The sequence below is a fragment of the Polypterus senegalus genome, chromosome 1 (genome assembly GCF_016835505.1).
Source record: "Polypterus senegalus isolate Bchr_013 chromosome 1, ASM1683550v1, whole genome shotgun sequence".
Taxonomy (NCBI): Eukaryota; Metazoa; Chordata; class Cladistia; order Polypteriformes; family Polypteridae; genus Polypterus; species Polypterus senegalus.
In genome coordinates, this window is record NC_053154.1 from 18816796 (window position 1) to 18834705 (window position 17910).

A 17910-nucleotide genomic window follows, 5' to 3' on the forward strand; every position below is an offset into this window, starting at 1 on the left:
CCACCTGCTTCAAATTCCAATGTGTTGTTCATTCAGAGATGCTCTTCTGAATACCTCGGTTATAAGCTGAGTTCCTGTTGCCTTTCTGTCTGCTCAAACCAGTCCGGTCATTCTCTTCTGACCTATCAAGGCATTTTCTTTTTTTGGATTTTATTGATTTTATTAAAATCAAATAACATTCCATACAAGTAAGTCAAGTTTTACAAAAAATTGGTTTGAAACAAATCAACCCCCCACCCATGAAAAAGAGAGCTAAGCCAGCAGAGTACAACTTTGAGATAGTAAAAAATAAGTACTGTAAATAGATAAATTAATAAATGAATAAAGATAAAGAAAGGAAAAAAGAGGGGAGAGATCCTGTTTCCTCAATTTAAATGCTTATTCTAAAATGTTATTGATCAGATCCTGCCAGGTTTTGAAGAAGTTTTGTACAGATCCTTCCTCTAAGTGAGAATTAGATTTTTTCCAGTTTCAAATAGTATATAATATCAGTTACCCACTGACTTAGAATAGGTGAGTTAGGATTCTTCCAGTTGAGCAAAATAAGTCTACATGCCAATAGTGAAGTAAAGACAATCACAGTTTGTTTGTCCTTCTCCATCTTAAGCCCCTATGTAAGCCCACCAAACACAGCTGTTAGTGGATTAGGAGGGACTGAAACACCAAGGCTGTCTGAAAGGCATTTAAAGATTTTGGTCCAGAATGATGTTAATTTGGTGCAGGCCCAAAACATGTGACCCAGTGAGGCTGGGACTTGATTGCAACGTTCACAAGTTGGATATTGCCCCAGAAACATTTTGGACAGTTTTAAACGAGACAGATGTGCTTGATAGATAATTCTATGCTTTTTGCATATGGCGCTCGAGTGAATTCTGTTCATTGCTTCTTTCCACTCCTTTTCTGAGATGTTGAGTGAGATATCCTTTTCCCCCTGTACTCTTGGATCTTTGAAAGGGGACAGACTGTAAAATAATTTTATATATTACAGAAATGCTATCTGAGTTCTCGAGACTGAGCAATATTTTTTCTAGCATTGAGGTATGTGGGAATTGAGGAAAATTGGGCAGGTTCTGTATAACAAAGTTTCTAATTTGAAGATAGTGAATGAAATGTGTTGCTGGAAAGTTAAATCTGGAGTGTAATTGTTCATAAGATGCAAAGACATTGTCTGTGTATAGATCTCTAAGTGATTTAGTCCCAAATGTTTTCCAGACATTAAAAACTGCGTACATTTGAGAAGGTGGGAAAAGGTGCAGAGGTGCCACAGATAAATGCGTCTCTATCTTAAAATACTTCCTACATTGGTTCCCTATTCTGAGTGAGTGAAGCACAATTCGGTTGTTAATATATTGATGATGACTTGCATTCATTATTGTACAAAACAAGGAATATAAAGAAGTACTGCAGGATTTTATTTCTATTGCGGACCAAGCCTGTGTATGTTCACCTATTTCTGACCATGTCCAGGTTTTTATAGTTTGTATTTTTGCTGCCCAGTAATAAAATTGAAAGTTAGGTAGACCTTCTGCCTTAGGTCTTTGTAGGGTCGCCCTTTGGATACGTGGATGTTTTGAATTCCAAATAAATGAGGTTATGGTTGAATCTTATTTCTTAAAAATGATTTATTGATGTATATTGAAATGTTTTGCAATAAAAGTTTTGGAAGGATATTCATCTTAGCAATGTTAATTCTTCCAGCTAAAGTGAGGTGAAGGGTTGACCATCTATGCAAGTCTTGCTTAATTTTTCCATACAGACAGCAAATTTTTGTTGATAAAGAGCATTATGTTTGCTTGTGATGTTTACCCCTAGGTATTTAAACTGATCTGTGATGATAAAAGGGAAAGTGTCCAATCTAATATTGTATGCTTGAGAATTCACTGGAAAGATCACACTTTTAGTCAAACAATTCTTTTGAAATTTTGTAAGTGCTGTTAGGACAGCAGGCACAGAATTTTGTGGATCTGATATATACAGCACCATATCATCTGCATATAGAGAAAGTTTCTGTTCAAGTCCTTCTCTGATAGTCCCCTTTATCTCATAAGCATTTCTACAGTGAACTGCCAGTGGCTCAATGGCGATTGCAAAAAGCAGTGATGACAAGGGGCATCCTTGTCTGGTACCACGTTCTAGTTTAAAGTAGTCTGAACTAATGTTGTTAATACAAACTGAAACTTCTGGACTGGTATACAGTGATCCCTCGCTATATCGCGCTTCAACTTTCGCGGCTTCACTCCATCGCAGATTTTAAATGTAAGCATATCTAAATATATATCACGGATTTTTCTGCGGACAATGTGTTTTTTTAATTTATGGTACATGCTTCCTCAGTTTGTTTGCCCAGCTGATGTCATACAAGGGACGCTATTGGCGGATGGCTTAGAAGCTACCCAATCAGAGCATGTATTACATATTAACTAAAACTCCTCAATGATATATGATATGCTTCCCGCGCGGTGCTTGATTGTTTGCTTTTCTCTCTCTCTCATCCTCTCTGACATTCTCTGCGCCTGATGAAGGGGGTGTGAGCAGAGGGGCTGTTTGCACAGAGGCTGTTTGCCTAGAGGATATGGGCGCTCCTCTACAAAATGCCACTTTATCACGGTGCTTCGGCATACTTAAAAGCACAAAAGCACGTATTGATTTTTTGATTGTTTGCTTTACTCTCGCGCTCTCTCGCTCTCGCTCTCTCTCTCTGACATTCTCTGCTCCTGACGGGCGCTCCTTTAAAGATAAGATATGTTTGCATTCTTTTAATTGTGAGAAAGAAATGTCATCTCTGTCTTGTCATGGAGCACAGTTTAAACTTTTGACTAATGGGTGTTATTTCATGTCTAGAGGGCTCTAATAATGTTAACAGTGTGGGAGAGTTTATAAGGGCTTAAAATATATAAAAATAACCATACAAACATATGGTTTCTACTTCGCGGATTTTCATCTGTCGCAGGGGGTTCTGGAATGCAACCCCCGCGATTGAGGAGGGATTACTGTATAGTAGTTTGATCCATGCACAAATGTTCGGGCCAAACTCAAATTTCTCCAACATAGTAAAAAGGTAGTTTCATTCAACCATATCAAATTCTTTTTCTACATCCAATGATAATAATATCTCTGCCGTGTTTGACTTTGTGGGTGAATGTATTACATTAAACATGCATCAAAGATTGGAAGCTAAGTGTCTGCCTTTAATGAATCCAGTTTGGTCTTGTGATATTACTGAAGGAAGCACTTTCTCAATCCTTCCAGCTAGGACTGTGGAAAGTATCTTAACATCATTATTCAGAAGTGAGATTGGTCCGTATGATGCACATTGTAATAAGTCCTTATTTTGTTTAGGAAAGATGGTAATTAATGCTTGGCAAAAAGTTTGAAGTAGAATTTTATTGTCTTTAGCTTCTGTAAATGTTGCTAATAAAATGGGAGCTAGCTGAGTTTAGAATTTTTTTATAAAATTCGGCAGGGTAGCCATCAGGGCCTGCTGCTTTCCCACTCTCACCCAAGTGAGTTTATAGCATCTAGTAATTCTGATAGTGCCAGAGATTTATCCAATTCCTCTGCACAAAGAGTATCTATTTGTTTTATCTGTAATGCATCCAGAAATGGATTAGATTGTGTCTTGTCTTCTTTAAACTCAGTAGAATATAAGGACTTATAGTAGTCTCTCAATTTGTTCATTATATTTTTATGGTCAATAATTTTGTCTCCGTTTGTGTTGGTGATTACTGGGATCGCATTGCGAACTTCTTGGTTGTGGATTTGTTGAGCTAAGATCTTATTAGCTTTCTCTCCATGTTCATAATACTGATGTCTTGATTTAAAAATGAGTTGTTCAGTTTCTTTTGTTGTTAAGAGGTTGATTTCTGAATGCAGAGCCTGTCTTTTCCTATGAAGTGCCTCACTTGGACACCTGGCATGTTCTTGATCTATTCTAGTAATTTTACTGATTAGCTCTGATACCTTCATGGTTTCCAGTTTATTTCTGTGGGAAAGATATGAAATAGTCAGACCTCTTAAGAAAGCCTCCAGGGTTTCCCAGAGTGTTCCTGCAGAAACCTCTGAGGATGCATTTGTCTCTAAAACAAAATTGATTTGCTTGGATATAAATTCTGTACAGTTCCCGTCTGCTAATAAAAGTGGATTAAGACACCATCTGCGAGATGGGTATGTGGGGCATAATGATTTTAGCTCCAAGATCAAAGGGGCATGGTCGAAGATAACAATAGCGTCGTACTTACAAGATTTAATCGTAGGCAAGAAATTATCTATAAAGAAATAATCAATTCTTGAGTAGCAGTGATTCACTGGTGAGTACAAGGAATATGCTCTTGAATTTGGGTTTAGGAATCTCCAGGTAAGTTGTGGTCAGTTACAAACTGTGTAATTGTCTTTGCAGTGTTAGATGTCATCGCCCCTGTGGCAGGAGACCTATCTAAGAGTGGATTTAAAACACAATTAAAATTCCCAGCCATTATAATTTTATCAGTGTTCACATTAGGAATGCATGCAAATACATTTTGGATGAAGTCCCTATCATCCACATTGGGTGTATAAACATTTATCAAAATCACTTTACAGTTAAATAAATTACCTATGACAATCACATCTGATACTATAAATGAGACTGTTCTATGTGTAAGAATTCTCACACCTCAAATTTTCTTTGTAAAGCTGGAATGGAATAATTGGCCAGTCCAGTTTGTGTGCAGCCGAAACTAATCCTTGCTTAATAAGTGGGTCTCCTGTAAAAATACTACAGTATTTTAGTATTTAGACCTGTTAGGTGAGAGAATACCTCTAACAATCTAGCTCACAAAGTTAATTTTCTGGTCATGGAGACATTGCTTCTGAACTTTTGTTGTCATTTTGTTGTCTTAACTGAAAATAAGACAGCTTTGACCTTAATTTCCAATTTTCCCAGGAGTTATTGCCATGAAGCCTATTGTTACGTTCGCACTTATAATTATAAGGAACTAGCAGAATACCCGCGCTTTGCAGCGGAGAAGTAGTGTGTTAAAGAAGTTATGAAAAAGAAAAGCAAACATTTTAAAAATAACGTAAGATGATTGTTAATGGAATTGTTTTGTCATTGATATGAGTGTTGTTGTCATATCTATCTATTTATATATATATATATATATATATATATATATATATATATATATATATATATATATAGCAAAATACCTGCGATTGGCAGCGGAGAAGTAAAAAGAAAAGGAAACATTTTAATAATAACGTAACATGATTGACATTGTAATTGTTTTGTCATTGTCATGAGTGTTGCTGGCATATATATATATATATATAAATATATATATATACACACATCTATACACATATATATATACAGTTATATATATATACATATACACACATACATATATACATATACATATATACACATACTGTATATATACACACACATATATACATACTGTATATACAACATATACATATCTACATATATACTGTATATACACATATATATACAAATCTACATATATATATCTACATATATATATTAGGTGGGACTCGATAAAAAAATTAATCCAATTAATTAGAGGCTGTGTAAGAATTAATCTTGATTAATCGTATGTAATCGCACACGTAAATTTGCCCCAAATCGCAAATTTTTTTTTTATTTAAAACGGTTTTAGTGGGCTTACAGAATCAAATAATAGACATGGACATGAATATTGTAAACTGAAGCTGTTTTAATTTCTGAAAAAAAGCTTTAAACTGCATTTGAATTCAAAACAGAAACAAAAATATCATCCCTGGTTAAAATTGGGCAGACTTAAAAATAAAGTGGTAGTTTAAGTACTTTAAGTACATTTTCAGAATAGTATTGTCTTTAAATAATAATAACCAAAATTTCAACATAAAGTGCAGTTTTCTTCTTAAAAAATAAGTCAGAAACATAAAAGGTAATTTGACCAGCTTACTCTTTAAACTCTGAGTAACATTAGCCAAAATTATTTTGTACATTAGGCTAAAACAGTGTGATCATTGAACATTTTGTAATTAGATGTATTTAGAATTACTAACGGTCACGGAAGTCCAGTAAGAGCCACAAAGTCCGCTTTCTGTAATGCATCTAATTTTGCTTGCTTTTCAGTGTGCACAAAACCATGCTTTTATCAAGGCTTCGCTCGGGTAGTCGAAATGATCAGTCGTAGGAACGCGCTTTATTCCGACTCTAACATTTTTGTAGCTGTGATGTGTGCATCAGTGTAATGGATGTACCAGGAAATCATGCATTGACAAAAGTTCCCGCTTGCTTGGAATTGAAAGTGTGATTAAATGCGTTATTTTTAACGCGTTATGGAGTACATGCATCGAAGCTTCTCAGCTGTGCTTGTGCTAAGAAAGGGAAAATTTTAAAAATAACGTAACATGATTCTGCTAACCTAATATTTTTCATACGTCCCAAACCAAGGAGATGCGAAGGTAAAATGAATCGGTAGCGCGTACATAGTCAGTACACCCTCTCGAATCGAACCTCAATGTCGGCGTTAGAGGCTTAAGACTCTACAATTTAGCCACAGCGTGTGGCTTGTCTATGCTAAAGTATGTATTGTAGATCGGGGTATATATATACATTTATATATATACCCGTATCGCAGTGGAGAAGTAGAAGTTATGAAAAGAAAAGGGAACATTTTAAAAATAACGTAACATGATTGTCAATATACAGTAATTGTTTTGTGAGTGTTATTGAATGTTGCTGTCATCAAGGATTTGATTATCATTATTTCTTTCAATCAGGCTCGTATTTGTAGGATGTGTTCAAGTTACATTCCGTGTTTGTCAATCGCTGTAAAGATAAGAGGTTTCATTCATCGATTAGTTCCTTACTGCATCAATAAACAGCTCGTCTTCCTTTTATCTGTGATGTGACAAACTGCATGCACGTTTTTTTTACACTGTCTTCCTTTAGCAGGACATTCACTTTTTCCACCGTGTGCTTTGTTTCCGCAGTAGCTGCACTTATGAATATGATTGTATGTATAAGACGCTTCATATTTTTTGCTGCCTTCTCAATTGTGTAATTCGGTTTTGTTCAGCACTCTTTGGAACTGTTGCTTTTGTCTGCACTGCGCCAGTTCACGTGAGCCGCTTGGTGTTCTTGCATCGAAGGTTCCCAGCTGTACTGGTGCCATCTCGTAATGTCAGCTAAGACCCGCACTTAAAAGTTTCTCTCGCAGTTTCAATGAGTTTGTGCCAAACACCACCCTGACCATCTCATCTTCCTCTGCATAAGCACAGTCCTTCACCCGTGAACATTTACCGCAGTGTTTGTATTGGATTGCCGCTGATGGACGGCCTTATATGGGCAGGCACTAAATTACAAACGCTAGTGGCAGCCTGTCTATGAACTTAATTTAATATAAACTTACGGTTCACGCCGTGCTTTGTTTCCGCAGTAGCTGTACTTATGAATATGCTTGTATGCATCATTTGCTTCATAATGTTTTTCTGCCTTCTCAATTGTGAAATGGCGTTTTGTGCTGATCGCTGTTTGGAGTTCTTCCTTGTTCTCTACGTACTTACGTAGGAGGCGTGATGATGTCACACGAAACTCCGCCCCCCACAGCCATCTCCAACTCAAGACTCCATTACATTATATGGGGAAAAATAGCTTCCAGTTATGACCCTTATGCGTAGAATTTCGAAATGAAACCTGCCCAACTTTTGTAAGTAAGCTGTAAGGAATAAGCCTGCCAAATTTCAGCCTTCTACCTACACAGGAAGTTGGAGAATTAGTGATGAGTCAGTGAGTGAGTGAGTGAGTGAGTGAGGGCTTTGCCTTTTATTAGTATAGATTAAAGGATAGATTAGAGATAGTTTGCTCTCCTTCTCTTCCCCCCAGTTCCGCCGGCCCCCCATTTTGCCTCTCTACATGAGGCTGGACCACACTTCACAAAGTCCCAGTCCTCTGACATACCTAGAGACAGAGCACGTCCAAAACAAAACAAGCCCCCCAGCAGCGGTGTATGAGGATTAAAATTGAGATATCAATTGACAATACGGTCCAAATACTATAAGCATAAAATATAATCTTCAACAATCTTGAGATAGTAAACCCAGGGAATGATGTTACATAGTAGCCTTGGATAAGCACAGTAAGCCCCAATACAATGATAAGAATAACAATAAACCAAGGGTATGATGTTAAACAGTTACCTTAAAAAAAAAGGAAAAAAATTTAATTGAAAAAACATTTTTCCTTTTTTTTCCCTAACACATACATACATATCCACATACAATTGTAATTAAATCATAGACAAAAAGTGGCCGAAAAAGGATGTATAATTATGGTACCTGTATCATTGCAAGCGGATCAAACAGCCAGTAAGATCTTCTTTGCCATGCCGTGACTGGATGCTACTCACGAACGTATTTCAAAAAAGTGTCGGGATCAGTTTTCTTAGCTCTTTTTCTGCTTCCTCCGTAGAGGTAAAGATGTAATGCTTGTCTTGAATATCCACTTTCAGTTTGACAGGATACAAGAGGCTTTATCTGATCTTGGCTTTCCATAACTGCTGTTTAATGTTTGTATTATCGACTATATTTAAGTTACCCTTTTCTTTGTCAAGTTCGTTATTGGATTGGTCTACTCCCGCACCCTAAATAATAACACACACGCATACATAGATACACATACACTCAGACCCTAACCACAACAGTGCCCTATGAATGACACACACAGTTGGCTAACTTTTAGCACTTAAAAGTAAAAGAACCACACAAATGCTTCAGGTATAACACAACTTGTCACTCTCTCAGCACATTAAGAGACTTATTTACTATCGGCACGGACAACATGCGATGTTTTAAATAGACCTCAGACCTAAATATTACTTTTGGTCTCCAAGAAAATATTAAAACATACAAAGACTCAGTATCCTTGACTATAAGCCATTTATTAGCCAAGAACACCTTCTTCTCGCATTGCCCCTAACTTTCGAGCGGCGCCCTCACACTCAGCCTTAAAACCCCGCAGCGCAGAGCTAAATGGCAAAATCTCTAGCTGCTTCAGGTGCTCTTAGAAATCTACCTTATTACTTCAATCACTCTAGATATTAAGACAAAGCATAGAAAGATGAAAACAAGTTACTTTTTATTAAAGAACAAATAATAAGTGATTGAAAATAAGTTCGATAGTAAAGTCTGGATAAAATAGTCTTTAAAAAAGCTTACCAAAAGGAATCAGTGATGTCAAGGATGAAAGTCCCAGGCGGCGGTTGATTTAGCAAACGATGTTCATGAGAATGCTGTTAACTGACGATCGGATGAAAACTGGTTACACGTGTCTTTGTTGTATTCTCTGACGTGGCTCTTCCGTCGTCACTGTTTCTCTTCTTCTTCTGCTTCTGATGTTGCTTAAAAATGAGGCATATTTATTATAAAGTTCCATGCCGTGGTTTCACAGCACATGAATGTTCCATGCACCTGATTGGCTGGCTGTCAATATGATGGATGAATTTTGCTCCCCAGGTAATAAAGTTCTTTGAGATTGCCTCAGTTCTTCCTTTCTCAGGTTGTAAATCCATTGATGTCCCAGATGTCCATCTGTAAAGTAATCAGTAACCTCAGGTATCAGGTCATGCTTCCTTTTTCGGGCTGTAAACACCGTTGATATCCCAGATGTCCAATCGTAAAGTAATCAATAGCCTGAGGTATCAGGTCAGGCTTTCTTTCTCAAGCTGTAACTGTTATAACATTAAGGTATACAAAAGAGGATATGTCTTTTTATTATAATGCCTCCTACATCTGAATTCATCTTGTTGGGTCTGAGCAAAATATAATACAGAATAAAATGTAGATTTTATACACCATAACAATGTTGTAAAAAGCAGCACATTTAGCAGCTGTTGAGGGTGAAAAATCAGGGAAAATACGAATATGGTTATTTTCAAATACAATCTCTGGTTTCTGTCTGAGAAATAACATTACATGTAATTTAGATTGTAATTTTTCGAAACTCAGGATAAGAATCCTAGGTTTAGAGGTATTTGATCCCTGTATGCGGTATGCTGCTGCTATCTCGGTGTCTAATTTGAAGTCCTCTCCAATTATTTTAGAGAATAGTTCAGCTACGAATTTCACTGGGTTTGGACTTTCACGATTCTCAGGGAGACCTTTGATTTTAATATTATTTCTTCCACATCCATCTTCCAGTGCAGTAAGTCTGTCTCTGAGTATTTTGCATTTGGAATTTGCAGCCGTTGCTTTTCTGTCAGAGGTAGGTGCCAGATGTTCGGCTGTTTCAATTTGAGTCATGAATTTATTCTCAAACTTAGATGCATTTTCCTGAATTTGTTCCTCAATTTTTTCTAGCATACCTTTAAAGGCTGCTTCAAAGCAATTGTTTACATGTTTCTCCATGTCTTTATTATCCTGCAGCAGCTTCTTGTTTGTCTTGTGTATGTCCTTTATTTCCTTCCTTATACCATTCATTTCTTTCTTTCTATCTTTCTTGAGCGGTGGCCATGGCCATTGCACTGATCATTATCTTCAGTTCGGACCGATCGTTTCGGTTTTCGTGCTCCGCAGGTGACATGGCAAGCCCAGTTAAAGTCGATGCTCCCTGCTCATGAGGAGTAGATGAGAATGCGGAAGGCAAGGCCATTTTCCGTTTCAATGAATCTTCTGGGATCGACGAGCTATCGTGATCTGAATCACTTGCACATTCGCTCCCACTTTCGCTCTCGGATGGGGACGATGCAGTGGTACTGAGAAATCTGTGCTTTCATCTGTCTGTTCCAGGTCAGTCTCTGAAAGGCCATACCTTTAACTTGAACCTGATGCCTGTCTAGGCTTGGATGAACCTTTAGCTTTCTTTTCCGTTTCCTTCTGAGCCCATCTCCTGCTGGTCATGTTTATATATGCCTATTGTAATAGAACCTCCTCAGGTTGGGTAAATAGAGGATACCTCGGGATGATAAAAAAAGAGAACAAATAACACCACTGCTAACGCAATTTCACTTCAGATGTCCCCAGATTATGTCTCCCATAATGGATGAGACCAACAAAGCATTTTCACCTAGACAAGTCACTCACTGGATATTTTCCCTTTCTTGGACCATACTCTGTAAACTCTGGAGATGGTTGTGCGAGAAAATCCCAGTAGATCAGCAGTTTCTTAAATACTCAGAGCAGCCTGTCTGGCACCAACAACCATGTCATGTTCAGAGTCACTTCAGTCACCTGTCTTACTCATTCTGATGCTCAAATTTGACAAGGTCTACAGGCCGAAATGCTTTGTGTTTCTGCCATATGAATGGCTGATTAGATATTTGCATTAACAAGCAATTGAACAGGTGTATCTAATAAAGTGGCCAGTGAGTGTGTATGTATGTACAGTTGTGTTTTGCACTATGTGAATTAAACCATTCTTTTGCTATTCTTTTTTATTAAATTTATTTATATTACTTCATTGTATTGTATTATTGTGCATATACAGTGGAACCTCGGGTCACGACCGTAATTCGTTCCAAAACTCGGGTCACAACCCAATTTGGTCGTGACCCGAACTAATTTCCCCCATAGGATTGTATGTAAAAACAGTTATGCTTGAAAGTTTGTGAAACCCTTTAGAATTTTCTATATTTCTCCATAAATATGACCTAAAACATCATCAGATTTTCACTCAAGTCCTAAAAGTAGAAAAAGAGAAACCAGTTAAACAAATGAGACAAAGATATCATACTTGGTCATTTATTTATTAAGGAAAATGATCAAATATTACAAATAAGTATGTGAACCTCACGGATTAGCAGTTAGTTTGAAGGTGAAATTCGAGTCGGGTGTTTTCAGTCAATGGGATACCAATCAGGTGTGAGTGGGCACCCTGTGTTATGTAAAGACCAGGATCTATCAAAGTCTGCTCTTCACAACACATGTTTGTGGAAGTGTATCATGGCACGAACAAAGGAGATTTCTGAGGACCTCACAAAAAGAGTTGTTGATGCTCATCAGGCTGGAAAAGGTTACAAAACCATCTCTAAAGAGTTTAGACTCCACCAATCCACAGTCAGACAGATTGTGTACAAAAGGAGGAAATTCAAGACCATTGTTACCCTCCCCTGGAGTGGTCGACCAACAAAGATCACTCCAAGAGCAAGGCGTGTAATAGTCGGTGAGGTCACAAAGGACCCCAGGGTAACTTCTAAGCAACTGAAGGCCTCTCTCACATTGGCTAATGTTCATGTTCATGAGTCCACCATCAGGAGAACACTGAACAACAATGGTGTGCATGGTAGGATGGAAAGGAGAAGGCCACTGCTCTCCAATAAAGAACATTGCTTCTTGTCTGCAGTTTGCTAAAGATCATGTGGACAAACCAGAAGGCAATTGGAAGAATGTTTTGTGGACGGATGAGACCCAAATAAGAACTTTTTGGTTTAAATGAAAAGCGTTATGTTTGGAGAAAGGAAAACACTGCATTCCAGCATAAGACCCTTATCCCATCTGTGAAACATGGCGGTGGTAGTATCTTGGTTTGGGCCTGTTTTGCTGCATCTGGGCCAGGACGGCTTGCCTTCATTGATGAAACAAAGAATTCTGAATTATATCAGAGAATTCTAGAGGAAAATGTCAGGACATCTGTCCATGAACTGGATCTCAAGAGAATGTGGATCAAGTCGTTCTACCAAAGAATGGTTAAAGAAGAATAAAGAAAATTCTAAAGGGTTCACAAACTTTCAAGCACAACTGTACAATTAATCCATTCCAGACCGTATGAACTGTATGTAAATATATTTTTTTAAAGATTTGTAAGCATAAAAATAGTTCATTATACCATAGAATGCACAGTGTAATAGTAAACTAAATGTAAAAACAGTGAATAACACGGAGAAAACCTTGAACAGAGAACACTAACATTGCAAGAGTTCACGCTACAGCCTTACGAACCGCTCTCCGTAAACACTTTTTTTTTTAATAAGTTTTAAGCACAGGGAAAAAAATGAAAATTTGAAAAATCCTTAATTTATACAAAAACTAACCATAAACAACCAAGAAAACTAACCTTGCAACAAATCGCCATGAATGTTCCTGGCTTTCTCGCATACCATCGCCTCAATTACGCTATCTCCTGCAAGTTGCTTCTCGTCAGCCATACTAGCAACAGTTTTTCCACCTCTTCCAGCACTTGAAGCCTCTGTTTGGTTAACACTGTAACTCCTTTTGCAACATCAGCTGCTTTAATGACCTCTTTCTGCTTTAGAATAGTTGAAATCGTAGATTTTGACTTCTTGTAATCAACGGCAAGATCAGTAACACGAATGCCACGCTCATACTTTTCAATAATTTCTTTCTTTAATTCAATTTCAATTTTCTTCAAACCTTTCTTCTCACCAATGCTACCACTCTTCACTTGCTTAGAGGCCATGGTTAATTGCAAAATTAATGCAAAAGCACACTAAATAGAGCACAAAGATTTCATAGTGAATGCACGCACGTCTGACCGAGAACAATGTACAGGGAGAGACTGAACACGTGCGGAAATCATCAGTGTGTACGAACCGGAAGGGAAACTGGCTTGTTCGTCAACCGAGTGTGTGGTCATGAACGGATGCAAAAGTTTGGCAAACTTTTTGGTCGTAACCCGATATGTACGTGTTCAGAGACGTTCGTGACCTGAGGTTACACTGTGCATACTTCCCATCCCTCACCCCACAGCTGTGACTCAAGAATTTTGCTGTGCTCTCACAGTTTGTGTGACAATGAAGATCTGATCTGATTGAATCTACTTAACTGTATTCATGTTAGAGTACATCAATTTTGATAACATGTATTAGATGACGTGACATGCTGTAGGTCTTTGAGTCAGTATTCACACCTATAGAGAGTGCAGTGAAATTCACACGTCATCCATCCTCAGAAAATCGATGACCCCTTTCACTCACATCCTCTGGGGCTCAGATAACTTTTAAAGATTAAATACTGTGGACTTATGTACTATGAGGCCACTGTGGATTTTAATTGGATGGCTTGTGTCTGAATCTCACTCGTCCTTTTCTCCTTTATCTTCCAAGGCTTATCATAAGGACCTGCTCGCTTTTTTCTCCTCACTGGGTGGGCTTTCAAACATGCTTAGTTGTGTCCAACTCTATTAAGCTGTTGATAAAGGAAAAACACGAAGAAGACCAGTTCATGGAAATTCGCTGCAGACGTCCCCGCGACACCGGTAAGGATTTTCTTTTCTAATTATATTTGTTTTTTGATGCATTACTTGATCTTAATGTCTGCATTTGAGTGACTTTATTATAGTCAGTCAGTCAGTCATTTTGTAACCCGCTATATCCTAACACAGGGTCATGGGGGTCTGCTGGTGCCAATCCCAGCCAACACAGGGTGCTAGGCAGAAACAAATCCTTGGGCAGAGTGCCAGCCCACCGCAAGGCACACACACACACACACACTAGGGACAATTTAGGATCGCCAATGCACCTAACCAGCATGTCTGTGGACTGTGGGAGGAAACCGGAGCAAACAACGGGGAGAACATGCAAACTCCACGCAGGGAGGACCCGGTAAGCGAACCAAGGTCTCCTAACTGCGCAACAGCAGCGCTACCCACTGCGTCACCGTGCTGTCCCAACTTTATTATGCTATTGGTAAATTTACCAGTGAACTGTAGAAGTGATAGATAGACCAGAGTGAAGTACCAAATTTGCCATGTGCCCAAATATTGTAACAGATCTCCAAAGTCAAAACTGTATTTAGTGCTTTACTTTCCTAGCTCTGCACTATTGGCTGCAATACATGTGTAGAGTACTGGTGCTCTGATGGTGTCCTTTACCTAAGCTGCAAGACTGAACTCCGTCCTTCTTGGCAAGTCAGTGCCTCCATAGAGCATAGATAGACAGATAGGGAGACATGGAAGGCACATATAATAGACATATAGAAAGATATATATATATATATATATATATATATATATATATATATATATATATATATATATATATATATATATATATATATATATATATATATATATATATATATATACTGCTCAAAAGAATTAAAGGAACACTTTTTTAATCAGAGTATAGCATAAAGTCAATGAAACTTATGGGATATTAATCTGGTCAGTTAAGTAGCAGAGGGGGTTGTTAATCAGTTTCAGCTGCTGTGGTGTTAATGAAATCAACAACAGGTGCACTAGAGGGGCAACAATGAGATGACCCCCAAAACAGGAATGGTTTAACAGGTTGAGGCCACTGACATTTTTCCCTCCTCATCTTTTCTGACTGTTTCTTCACTAGTTTTGCATTTGGCTACAGTCAGTGTCACTACTGGTAGCATGAGGCGATACCTGGACCCTACAGAGGTTGCACAGGTAGTCCAACTTCTCCAGGATGGCACATCAATACGTGTCATTGCCAGAAGGTTTGCTGTGTCTCCCTGCACAGTCTCAAGGGCATGGAGGAGATTCTAGGAGACAAGCAGTTACTCTAGGAGAGCTGGAGAGGGCCATAGAAGGTCCATAACCCATCAGCAGGACCAGTATCTGCTCCTTTGGGCAAAGAGGAACAGGATGGGCACTGCCAGAGCCCTACAAAATGACCTCCAGCAGGCCACTGGTGTGAATGTCTCTGACCAAACAACCAGAAACAGACTTCATGAGGGTTGCCTGAGGGCCCAAATGTCTACTGCGCCTTGTGCTCACTGCACAGCACCGGGGAGCTCAATTGGCATTTTCTATAGAATACCAGAATTGGCAGGTCCACCACTGGCGTCCTGTGCTTTTCACAGATCAGAGCAGGTTCACCCTGAGTATATGTGAAAGACGTGAAAGGGTCAGGAGAAGCCGTGGAGAATATTATGCTGCCTGTAACATCGTTTAGCATGACTGGTTTGGTGGTGGGTCAGTGATGATCTTGGAGGCATATCCATGGAGCGACTCACAGACCTCTACAGGCTAGACAACGGCATCTTGACTGCCATTAGGTATCAGGATGAAATCCTTGAGCCCATTGTCAGACACTACGCTGGTGCAGTAGGTCCTGGTTTCCTCCTAATGCACGACAATGCCCGGCCTCATGTGGCAAGAGTATGCAGGCAGTACCTGGAGGATGAAGGAATTGAAACAATTGAATGGCCTTCACGATCCCCTGACTTAAACCCAATAGAACATCTGTGGGACATTATGTTTCGGTCCATTAGGCGCCGCCAGGTTGCTCCTCAGACTGTACAACAGCTCAGGGATGCCCTCATACAGATCTGGGAGGAAATGCCACAAGACACCATTCGTCGTCTCATTAGGAGCATGCCCCGACGTTGTCAAGCATGCATACAAGCTCGTGGGGGCCACACAAGATACTGAAAAGCATTTTAAATAGCAGAAATTAAGTTTTTGAAAAAATGGACTAGCCTGCCACATCTTCATTTCACTCTGATTTTAGGGTGTCTACACAATTGAGCCCTCTGTAGGCAGAAAACTTTTATTTCCATTAAAAGACTTGGCATCCTTTTGTTCCTAAGACATTGCCTTGTCGTTATTTGTATAGATATCCAACTTCATATTGAGATCTGATGGATCTAATGTGTTTCTTTAAAGTGTTCCTTTAATTTTTGTGAGCAGTGTATATATTTCTTTCTTTCTTTCTTTCTTTGTTTCTAGGAAGGAATTTCACTTTTTACAGAAGCTCTTGAAACAAATAGATAGATAAATATATTTATACATGCACACTTTGGTCTGAACACACATCAAAACGACTAAAAAGAAAGAAAACTTCTAACTTGCAGTTCCAGTCACATTAAGGCATTATGCAGGCGTAATTGCTGTTGGTATAAAGGAGCCCCTGTAGCGTTTCTTAACACACTTCTGCTAAGTTATTCATTGTCTGATATTCCTCTGCACTGTTGTTTCACAGGGAGGATGTGCAGCATTGTTCATAATGGTACTCAGTTTTGTTTTAATGTTCTCCTTCTCTATGACCTCCAGTGGGTCCAGAGTACGTTCTATAACCGAGCCTGCCCTTTTAATAGCTTGTTGATTCGGTGGGCCTCCTTTGAAGTTACCAGTCCACCACATCACAGACTGGCCACCACAGAGTTGCCGAAGATGTGAAGGATGTCACTAACCACATCAAAGGAATGCAGTCTCCTAATGAAGAAGAGTCTGCTCAGCCCTTTCTTCTATAATTCCTCTGTGTTCAGAGACCAGGCTAACCTGTCATTATTGTGCACCCCCAAGTACTGGTAGGAGTAGATCACCTTTACATCTACAGTACACTTGTGTAGTGACGGGACATAGGGGTTCTCTGGTACAGTGAAAGTCAATAAGCAGTTCCTTGGTGTTTGCTCATGTTAAGGTTGCAGAAAATTCTCTTTGCACCAAGAATCTTAGTTCTCCACGTGACTCCTCTCCTCTATTTCATCCCCTTTATCAATACACCTATAAGTGCAGAATTATCTGAGAATTTCTGAAAGTAACACAACCTGGTGTTGTATTTATAGAACGAGGTGTACAGAGTGAAGAGAAGAGGAGAGAGGTCTGTTCCTTGTTGGTGCTCCAGTGTTGCTCACACAGTCCTGAGGTCTGCCTGAGGTCCTGACAGATAGTCCATTATTCAGGACACCACAGGCTCATCCACCTGCATATCTCTCAATTTACCATTTAAGAGGGATGGCAGGATGGTGTTGAAAGTATTGGAGAAATCAGCCAATATAATCCTTACAGTGCTTTTGGGTGAAGTATTCCTTTAAAACACTTGCATATTGAAAATAATAAAGCTGTAGTAACCAGAATGCAGACTTAAATAGATGTCTCTATATATAAGGATGGTATTGAAGACACTGGAGAAATCAAAAAACATAATCCTCACAGCGCTGACAGCTTTGCCCAGATCACAGTAAGCCTTATGGAGGCAGATAGATAATTGCATC

General features: G+C 38.8%; 1 protein-coding gene across 2 annotated transcripts in view; it reads left to right on the top strand.

The window, feature by feature from the left end:
- Positions 1-17910, top strand: part of si:ch211-210p4.6 (malignant fibrous histiocytoma-amplified sequence 1 homolog) — a 77595-nt gene that overhangs the window by 22979 nt on the left and 36706 nt on the right. For both annotated transcript variants that reach the window (XM_039744492.1, XM_039744500.1), the window contains exon 7: positions 14049-14200. In XM_039744492.1, coding sequence (XP_039600426.1) covers positions 14049-14200 — 152 coding nt within the window. The remainder of the gene's footprint in view (positions 1-14048; positions 14201-17910) is intronic.